The sequence below is a fragment of the Leptopilina heterotoma genome, unplaced genomic scaffold, assembly GCF_015476425.1.
Source record: "Leptopilina heterotoma isolate Lh14 unplaced genomic scaffold, ASM1547642v1 Lhet_58, whole genome shotgun sequence".
Classification (NCBI taxonomy): Eukaryota; Metazoa; Arthropoda; class Insecta; order Hymenoptera; family Figitidae; genus Leptopilina; species Leptopilina heterotoma.
The window spans coordinates 3,547,536-3,558,953 of record NW_025111131.1 but is presented as its reverse complement, the minus strand read 5'-3'; the positions used below and the strand labels follow the sequence as shown (position 1 = coordinate 3,558,953).

The 11,418-nt window shown below is 29.5% G+C and overlaps 1 protein-coding gene across 1 annotated transcript; it reads right to left on the bottom strand.

The window, feature by feature from the left end:
* Positions 1–1,772: 1,772 nt before the first annotated feature.
* On the bottom strand, positions 1,773–3,386 carry LOC122508907. Its single transcript, XM_043622573.1, has one exon. The coding sequence runs from the start codon at positions 3,384–3,386 to the stop codon at positions 1,773–1,775; it is 1,614 nt and encodes a 537-aa protein (XP_043478508.1).
* Positions 3,387–11,418: the final 8,032 nt, after the last annotated feature.

Genomic DNA, 11,418 nt, shown 5'->3' with positions numbered 1-11,418 from the left:
GAAAAAAAGGTAAGTTGAACTGTCAAATATGAGTCCAATGCGGCGTAGGCTGCTTTCAATGCGGTACACAATCGGTACATAGTGCAAGTCGCCAGTAGAGGGCAGAAGCAAGCAGAGCGAATCGAGCGAACACAGTGGCCCAGCTGACATATGATTTGCATTACATTACTTTCCAATTTTTTATTTTATAACCACGTTTCTGCATGAATCTAAACAGTATTTTCGATTATTGTAATTTAGAAGATGCTTACCAATTGTACGTTGGCAGATTTAGTGAAAAGTGTCTGTGTACGGAGACAAATGTGTTAGAAAATGTTTGTTTACCTATTTCACGCCATTCAAACCAGTCAAAGTTGCTTTTGCTGTGGCGCATTGAAATCAGCCTATGCCGCATTGGGCCCATATTTGACAGTTCAACTTACCTTTTTTTCTTAAAGTTTCATTTTTACACTCACTATTATTATTTTCTCATTCCTTTAACTCGCATATTTCTGCACTGACACTAATTATTTCCTCCTGTCACGTATTTTCGTTTTTTTTAAAGCTTGAAACTTGCACCGCATTGGGACCCCTTGATTTCCGTATTCACCACGACACCCAATGCGGTATTTCGCGAATACCGCATTGGCAGGTTGGCACTTGCAATACGGAATCCCGTACCTTCCAATACTTTTTTTTTTACAGGGTAAGTAATTGCAAATACTAATAGAAATAATAATACAAATACTAATACACGGAAAAAAAAGAAAAGTGTTATTAACTTGAAAACTTGTAAATTTTACTAAACGGGCTTGTACTTATATGGACAACGTGACTTTCTTGTTACTTTTACTAGGTTTATCATGTAAACACATTTAGTGATAAAAACAATTTTTATATACAGTTTTAACTGCCTACATTGAGAAAACTGGAGTATTGGACTAAACATCTGGAGGGACAAATCGTTGATATTTGAGAGTTAGCTATTGGATAACAATCTAAATGTTCAAATACACCATTGACAGATATTCGTGCCATTTCTCTTGGAGGGAAAATGAGTTTATAACAGAGGGACAAATTAACCATCTTGAGAAATCCCTTCCTTATCCGACGCGAAATGAATAAATATGGCAACCTAACCCCTAAATTAAATACATAAAATGTCAGAAAAATAATTTCGCGCGCATCAGATCGTACACATTTTCTGCGCAACTTTTAACCCTCAGATATAATGGGAGAGAATATACAAGTAGATTTCCATTATCAATTCAAAACTTATTTTAGAAGGACTATTTAACTCTCTTCATAAGCAAAGGAAACATACACTTTTTGAACCTCTGAATTTGACTCTCCAGTTTTCTCAGTGTAGTTAGTAAATTTTACTAGTTCGCTCAGTTTATTAAACAAAGTTAAAATGTAACGATTACCGTTATGTTTTGTCAACATTACAATTTCGGAAAGTAGAATAAACTTTTTTAAATTGTAAAAATTACAAAATTTAATAGTTGTTTTAACAAATATCAAAAGTTAAAATTATTGTAAATAATGTTATTTTTACAATTTTTGAAAATGAAAGGAACTTAATGATAAAACAAATTTTACAAGTTTGTTAGGAGAAATAATGAAAATACGAATTATTTTTAGAAAGCCATATATTAATTCATTAATTACAATCATTGAACTCTATTTGCAATACTTATCACAGTTCATGAATATTAATATATTAGTTAAAGTATTTAACATTATAATACTTATCACAGTTTATGAGTAACATAAAAACAAAGAAACGTGTCTTATAAAAGTAAATATCTGGTAGCTACGTAGAATTGCAAATTTTTTTGTACTAATAAACAAGGAAATTTGCACGGTAGGTCATTGTACGACATTACAAATTCTCTTTTGCTATTAGGCTTTGCATCAACTTCAAACGCATCAAAATGTTCTTCTAACCTCGTAGATTTTAATTCTAATAATAAGAATTGTACAGTCTCTTTGATAATAAAAACGGAAACAATTTTAGCAAATGTTGGAAGTTCTGAGTCAATTTTTGTAACAACTATAGTTTCTGACGTGTAATTTGTACCATTAATATTGACCCATTTGACGCAATCAATCTCGTTTACACATTTATTCGTAGGAAAATAAAGCTTATAAAATAGTACAGAAAACCGATGATTTGGTACAATTGGCCCAATGGTGAAATCTTGAGCGTGATTGCCATCTTCTATAAAATGGGCCAATTGTAATTGATGTTTGATAGCTAAGGTTTTTGGAACATTTAATTTCGAGCAAGAAACATTAGCTGCACTTTTTGATGCTTTGTGCTTCGATTCAAATCGTAAAGACGAATAACTTGATGTAGGAACCTGGTTTTGTAAGAAAGAATCGTAGTGTAATAGAATATGAAATTTAGGCTTCAAGTGAGTTTTAAATATTTTACAATACATAGTATGGTGTTCCTTAACGAGTTGTTTTAATACATAATGAGTCGATTTAAGTATTTTAGGCGATTGAGTGATTACCAAAATTTTTCTTAATTTTAAATACAGTTTCCACACGATATCAGTTTTTGGTACTAAATCACCAATCATTAGGCCGAAATAGCGTACAAAGCATGACATTTCCGAAGATGACATTTTAATTTTTACATTGGAGGCAGTTTTTTTCGAAATAAGAGGTGGTTTATTGGAACTTTCCAACAGACCATAATTGAAAACTTGAATCCTATAATTTAAAACCTCTAAGGTGAAATATTTGGTTTTAGGATCGAAAATAAGATAATCCAATATATCAGTCATCACATATTTAGCAGTCCCTTCAGGAATGTCATGCATCTCATCTACTCCAACGTTTTTGGTTATGTGAACACCTTTAACTTCGTTCCAAATGCAAATATCTTTGATTCCTGTCTGAGAGATATCATTCGACTCTAAATCTTTTTCGTAATTTTCTACTGTTCTTAAAAGCTCTCGATCTTCGACAAGCATCAATTTCATCATACTTTTGTCTGCTTTGCAAATCCTGCACCAAAATTTAGCAATAAAACTTTCAGTAAAACCTAATATGCTATTCAACCCCAAATTATCCCCCAAGACTAATACCAATTGAATGTAAACTTTTTCCCCATTGATATCAAGTCCATGTTCTCTTAAATAATTAAATTCTTCAATTACAGGATTGAAAATTGCACGATTGCCGAAAACTTTTCTGTGATCTGATCTAAATAAAAGCATCAACAAAATATGGCGTATACTCGAAGCGTATTTAGGCGGTAAACAAGCAATACGACAGTACAGAGCTCCTAGCTTATTATCCCCTGCATGTGAACCTAAAACATTTCCTGTCTCATAGTCATCACAATGGACGAAAACCGGCAACACAAATTTATTGTCAAAATCCTTTACCATCTCTTTCCACAGATCGCATTGAATTACATTCGAAATAGTTTCTTTTTCATTTAGCAAACTTTTCATGTAAGATTTTATTTCATTCAAAAAATTAGGAATTTTAAGAAGATCGCGTAGTGTATTTCTTAAAGGTATAAATTGCACTTCAGCTTCAGCTGGAACCAATGTTATTTGACCGAAAACACGCTTCTCCGCAGTTTCTTGTCCTATACTTATTGAAACTGGTGGACAATATGATCTATATTTTTTAAAATATTTCAATCTTTTGTATTCTGTATTTAGACATTCGAAAGGATTAGGAATTTTTTCTAATATGGAGTTAATTTTTGTGAAAGTTTGAATTTCAATATTTTGATCAGATGCATTTAAGCTAGAACTTAACTTTTCTTTAATTAACGGAAGATATGCGTTTTCTAGAAGAGAATGAACACTATCAATGACAGTTTGAACAACGTTTCGAGGGATCATTGGATTATTGTATAAAATTGATACAAGTGATGCAGCTTCTAAATTCAAATTAACTTCCTCAGACAGATTATCAAAGGAATTCGAAGATATCGGGGAAACAGTATTTAAAATAAGATTCTCAATAGGTCCAGAAGGAAATGTTGCACTTTCTTCTTCTCTAACAAAACTATCTACGAAATTTTCAGTCTCGTTTTCTATCTTATTTTCGTTCGCAACGTGAACTGCATTTACATGCTTTCTAAATGAATTTAAATTATTATAGATACGATCACAATTATCAGTCTTGCACGTATACAAATCATTACTTTGTAAGTTGTGAAAGTGTTTTAAATGCAAAAAAAAGTGATTAACAGAACATGTTACAAATGAACATTTGAAACAAATCATTTTAAATGATAACGATGAAAATCTTTTAAAATATCAAAAAGTAAAAATCTAGATCTTTAACTTAAAAATTGATTGAATGTGAATGTTCAAATCAATGAAATTGATTTATTTTTATCTTCAAATTAAATTTTTTGTACTATAATTTTGCTTTATTATCATTAAAATTAATCATAAAGTTTGTAATTGTAAAATTTAAGTTTTTGATTTTTATTGCAATCGCAGTATCTTATGGAAATATTTTGAATAAAATATATTTCGATTATTTGAACATTAAAAATTTGTTGATCATTGTATTTTAAAGAAAATATTATACAGTACCCTCTATTATGCAGGATTCGTATTTTCTGAGTAATCGCTGAATTTCTAAATCCTTACGCTCCTGAGCAATTTGCAAAATGCTTTTTGATATTTTTTTCCATTCGGTAATCAAACTACAGTTTTCTTCAAAAAGGTTATTGAAATCGATGTCAATCTGAAACATATTAATTAAATTTTTTATTATAAATTTTATATTTGTATGTAGATTCTAAAATAATAAACACAATGATCTTCTATTGATTATTCAATAGTTTTTTTACTAAATATATTATACAGACACAATTATTTATAAAATAAATATTTTTTACCAAAGTATATATCCATAGGAAGATTTAAGTGACTTGTATAAATCGAAATATGCATGAATTTCCAAATCCTTTACTTCTTTTAATCGAATAATAGTAGTTTGTTTCCATTTAGCTCTCACCTCTTCTTCTGGCAAATTATTATGCTTTAACCATTCCAATACCAATCGTAATTCTGGATCTTCAATATTCTCTAAATTTTGTTTAAATTAAGTATTTAATAGACACATCAAAGCAAAAAAGAATTTAGTATTAAAAAAATGAAAATAAATTTAAGTTAAATTTTCACCATTCGAGTTTTCATCAGGCTTGGATTGAATCATTCCAATTTTTTTATATAAGCGCCTCTGATTGACATAGCGTTCGTAAAATATACCCTTACTGACACTTTTGCCAGAAGAATTGACACTTTTTGTAAAAAAAGTTTCCTCCAATTCTCCTGGAAAAAGCTGCACGCATTCTGAAGCCCATTCTTAAAAAGTTGAACTACATATTCTGATTGAAAAATTTTTTTTATTAAATAAATTTTAAATAAATATTTTTCTTTAAATTTTATTATTATTATTATTTTATTTTTACCTTTTCTCTACGTTTTCTTCCAAAGTTTTGTCAATAATAATAATTGCTGTTAGTTTATTATAATTTAAAGTATTCAAGGTTTTCAATTCGTACAATATTTCTTTTCCTCTAATTGTAGTTTGTAGAATATTTTTAATGTAATCGTTATTCTTATTTGTTAAATTAATCATTGGAACCCTGTAAAAAAAAAGTATTGGAAGGTACGGGATTCCGCATTGCGAGTGCCAACCTGCCAATGCGGTATTCGCGAATTACCGCATTGGGTGTCCTGGTGAATACGGAATTCAAGGGGTCCCAATGCGGTGCAAGTTTTAAGCTTTAAAAAAACGAAAATACGTGACAGGAGGAAATAATTAGTGTCAGTGCAGAAGTATGCGAGTTAAAGAAATGAGAAAATAATAATAGTGAGTGTAAAAATGAAACTTTAAGAAAAAAAGGTAAGTTGAACTGTCAAATATGGGCCCAATGCGGCATAGGCTGATTTCAATGCGCCACAGCAAAAGCAACTTTGACTGGTTTGAATGGCGTGAAATAGGTAAACAAACATTTTCTAACACATTTGTCTCGGTACACAGACACTTTTCACTAAATCTGCCAACGTACAATTGGTAAGCATCTTCTAAATTACAATAATCGAAAATATTGTTTAGATTCATGCAGAAACGTGGTTATAAAATAAAAAATTAAAAAGTAATGTAATGCAAATCATATGACAGCTGGGCCACTGTGTTGGCTCTGCTTGCTTCTACCCTCTACTGGCCACTTGCACTATGTACCGATTGTGTACCGCATTGAAAGCAGCCTACGCCGCATTGGACTCATATTTGACAGTTCAACTTACCTTTTTTTCTTAAAGTTTCATTTTTACACTGACTATGATTATTTTCTCATTCCTTTAACTCGCATATTTCTGCACTGACACTAATTATTTCCTCCTGTCACGTATTTTCGTTTTTTATAAAGCTTAAAACTTGCACCGCATTGGGACCCCTTGAATTCCGTATTCACCAGGACACCCAATGCGGTAATTCGCGAATACCGCATTGGCAGGTTGGCACTTGTAATACGGAATCCCGTACCTCCCAATACTTTTTTTTACAGGGAAGATCATTTTGTTTTGTAATCGATGAATGGTTTTCTCTCAACACTTTAACATCCGGAGAACCTAATGTTTCGCCGTTTACTAAATCCACTTCGGTGGGGTCTAACACAAATTCTATTTGACCAGTTGAATCTAATACATCCAATGTTTTTTTTGCATTCGATAAAAACGTTTCATATTTTTTGGAAAATTTACTTCTGTCGCCTATTGCAGGAATCAGTTCTTTAATGAAATTGTCCTTTAGAAGTAAAAATGCTTCAGAATCGATTGCATTTTCTAAATATTCAAAAAAACGCGATATATTGTATTACACGATAATTAAAGTAATAATTAATAGACGACATTATATATATTTAAAATAGATGCAAAAAAATACTTAGAGAAATTTTTAACCTACAAAGTAGACGCCGCGCGATAAATGAAAAATGTGTGAAATAAATTCTTACCTTCGAAAGTTTTAATAAGGTGGCTAAATCCCCACGATTGAAGGCACTCACTAACATGAGGGTCCATTATGCACTTTAGTTAATATCTATTTTTATTTCATTAAAATAATTCACCTTTCTTGCAGCACTTGTCTAAATCACGCATGGAACCAACCGATTGTACAGAGAGACGCTACGCGTTAGGTTAGGTCAGGTATAGAGGACACCGTAGGACTAGTAGATTTTACTAGTTTTTCTGTAGAATTCACATGTTTCTAGAATGTTATGTTAACTTGCTTAAGTACAGTGAACTATACATCCGTAATGATAAAATATACATATTTTTTATTTATTTTTACAGGACGAAGATAATATTTTAATGGAATTTTAATTGTTATTAGTACATAAAAAAGTACAATCAACATATTGCGCGTAGTAATTGTTAGTGTTTTCAATGTTACGTTAACTTAAATTGGTCAACAAGGTTTTCGTTAGTTATTTTAACATTTCTTTTTTCTCCGAGTACACTGTTAGATTATTTCCTGCAACAATTTCTGACATTTATAAAAGTTACTATTAGACGCAATATCCTACATTTACTTGCTTCCCAATAGTGTCAAAATAATTATACCGAGTACGTCAATATAGCGGAATCAGTATTGATCCAACAATTTTCTTTGTTTCGCTTACTTGAAGAAATTTAGAAAATATTATAAAATGTGTGTAAAATTATACTAAACGGATGAATGACAAATATAAATATCTTTGAAGTCAAACAACTTTGACATCTATATTTAACATTTCTAGATCAAATCTAGACCTAGATCTCTCCTCAACTTCTTAGACGTCAATTAGATCTTTTACTTTTCATTGGGTATATTGACACTATTGGGAAGCAAGTAAATGTAGGATCCCTGGTTAAAAAACCGGACAGATTTCGGACTAATCCGAAATTTATCCGAAACAATGCGGTTTAAAGGTCAGGTTTTTGTCACCTGAAATTAATCCGGAAAAATCCAAACTCTATACGGTTTGTGAAGGAAGGAAAATAAGGAAAATAAGGCCTTGACGCATTCATAAATCGTTTAATGAAATAATAATATTAAACGATCATGACCTCTATAGCAATCATCTATTTACTAATTTCACTAACCAATAGTGAAAAGTGTAACCTAAATGACATTCAGTTACAAAATTTAAAAGAATCTCTTTTCGAAGCGGAGATATATACGAAACAGCAACTTGTAGATGAAGATGCGGCAATCGTCATAGGAAATGCACGAGCTGGAAAAGGTACACTAATTAATTACTTAATTGGTACTAAACTAAAAGCTGTTCAATTATCAGAAATTTCGCAAATATCACTAGAAAAAGCAGACAATACATCCATAGGACCAATAATTGGTTCTGGAACAGCATCACAAACTAAATTTCCCTCAAGATATACTTCAGCGAATTTGTCCGGCTTAAGTATCTGGGATTCACCAGGATTTGAAGACAATAGAGAAGAATCACACGATATCACTGATCCCTTTTATCTAAATTTTTTGGTAAAAATGTTAAATCTCTAAAAGTTGTTTTAGTTGTCAACTTTGATGACATTCAAGGAGATAATATTCAACCATTTCTATCACTTCTAAATTCTCTTGAAAAAATGTTTGTAAATGATTTTAGAAGAATTTTTCCAAGCATATTAATAATTTTTTCAAAATCACCTAAATGTTTACGTAATCTTGTAGTCGATAGAGCATTCATAAAGAAAATGATAAAACATCAACTGTTCTCAAGTTCATCTCTAAAATTGAGTAGATTTTCAAGGCGGTTTGGGCGGTTCATAATGAAAAATCCTAACCGTATTGCCTTCTTCAGAAGAGCATCCAAGACAGGAGATGTGATTAATTCCGATGTTGATGAAAATATTTTTTCGGTTATTAGAAATTCTACGAGTTTACAAAAAAGCTTTCTACAATCAATACGTCTCAGTATTTCAGATAATTCAGTGGTGTGTCTATATGAAATTAGCAATAAATTGCAAAATTTACCAGAAATTAATGAATTACAGAAATGTGTATTGGACATATTCAATGAAAAGGAAAACTTGTTGGATACTTTAGCCAACAATTCAGATATAAATGGAATAAAAGCAATAATTAATAATTTAACAAGAATTGAAGAGAAACTTTATTTTCTAGATAATAATGATGTAGAGAAAAATATAGCAATTCTTCAACACATTGATGATAAATTGACTAACGTAATTGATCATGATATTTTGTTAAACAAATTTAAACTACTGAATTCTAAAAATAGTCAACACATAAAGTGGATTATTATGACTCTTTTAGAATTTATTAAACAAGAAGTTAGAAAAACGATGTTTTTATCTTTAGTATATGTAGGAAACATAACGCAAGATCAATTTAACAATAAACTGGATGAAATACTACAATCCAACGCACAACAAGTGTCAAGATTACAGAATAAAATAACAGAATTAGAGAAAGACAATAACAACACAATTTGGAACAGATTTGCTCAATTCTTTATAGATAATTACAATTTATTCCATGAGGGTGTAAGTTTCTATATATTATTCACGAAGTTCTCGTTTTTTATTTTTTAATAACGATTTCTCACTAGAATGCAATGTACTAATTAAAAGGACATATAAACTAGAAAATTTCAAAACTAATTATTTATCCGCAACTTTTTGTTTTGCTATAATAGAAGATATTTAAATACAGATATTGTTTCATCAGGTACAATTGTTTCCTACATAACATTTAATTTATTTCTATTAAGGAAATAATGATATAACAATGATATAATATTAAACTTATAAAAATCTAAAATTTTGGAAAATAAAACTTTTGAAAATTTTGTTAAAAAATGTTGAAGTAACTTTAAAAGTATCATTACCATCTTGTCTTGGAATATTTTCATTACTTTTAACACATCTCCTTTTCAATTCTTGCATAAAACGTTTCCACACCACCTACAGAATTAATTTTAACAAACAAATTTTTACAAACAAAATTTCAAAGAAATTAATTTCGAAATTTTCAAAATATTTTTTTTGATTTTTTTAATAATTCACTTTTAATTTTTTTTTAAATACCTCAGAGTTTCTTCTTTAATATCTGTATATTTAAAAACTTATTTTTTTTCGGAAACTACTTAAAATATTTTTTTTGAAAATTTCAAATTAATTAATTTACAATTATTTTTTTAAATTTTGAAATATTTTTTTGTACTTTCTTACTTATGTTTATAACACATTTAAATCGGTTAAGTAGTTTCCAAAAAAATGAATTTTTGGGGTTTATTTTAAAAAGAATCGTTTTTTGAAAAAAATATATTTGTCAAAAATCTGGAAAAAATATATATTAAAGAGGAAACTCTAAGGTTTTTTTTAAATAGAAGGTGCATCATTCAAAAGATTTAAAAATTTTTTTTGAAAATTTCAAAACACTGGTTTACAGTGAAATTGTCAATCGAACAAAACAATTTTTTTTCGAATAGTAGGTGTTTTTTGAGTAAGAAAATCATAGTTTTAATTTTTTTCCCTCGTGCAGATTTTCTGTAGCTTCAAATTTTGCATTTTCGAGGTGCGACGCCACTTAAACTTACCTGTAGGAAAATAAGCTTGTCAAAATATAATAAATGAGGTATCATTGGAAAGGTTATTAAATTACCTTTCGATCTATAGGTCACAGAATAAAATTCAACAAAAATTGAGAGAGTTACAGTCGATTAAAGATGAAATTTCATGACAATTTTCATGATTTTTAGACATTTGAGTAACTTCTACTATTTTTTTCTACATTAAACAGGAAAGAATGTTTAGGTTTTAATTTTTTTATTGATAGACTATATCATTACACAAATTTTGAGCCCTTGTGGACCTCGATTGGATTAAAAATGACAATTCTACACTAAATTTAGTGAACGAAACTACATTTTTCATTTTTAGTATCCCTTAAACATTTGCAGCAAAAATTGAAGTACAGTCGGGCCGCAGAACTGTACGGTACCCCAGAAATAACCCCTCTACTTGATTTCAAACTGTACGCTGACGAACTCATCCCCACTATTTAATTTTCAGGACTGTACACTTATATATTTAAGGAGCAAGTTTTCAAAAGTTGATAAATATATTTTTTTTAAAATCGAGATAAACATAAATTTAATAATTTAAATATCTCACAAATCGTCATGTCCCTGCTAAATTTAAAAAAAAATTATTAACAGCGAATTTTAAATTTAAAAACTTTTTGACATAACCAAATTGACTTTTAATTTTTATGTTTGTTATTAGAACAAATTACCAAAACCTTAAAGTTACTTTATTATGTGAAAGTTTTATTAAAAACAGAACGTATTAAATATAAAAACTTTGTTACAAATAGTAAAAATTACAAATTTTTTAGTTTGAAATTAACTGAGTG

Excerpts from the sequence above, each read along its gene's own strand:
- LOC122508907 (XM_043622573.1), bottom strand. The coding sequence starts at position 3,386 with ATGGTAAAGGATTTTGACAATAAATTTGTGTTGCCGGTTTTCGTCCAT.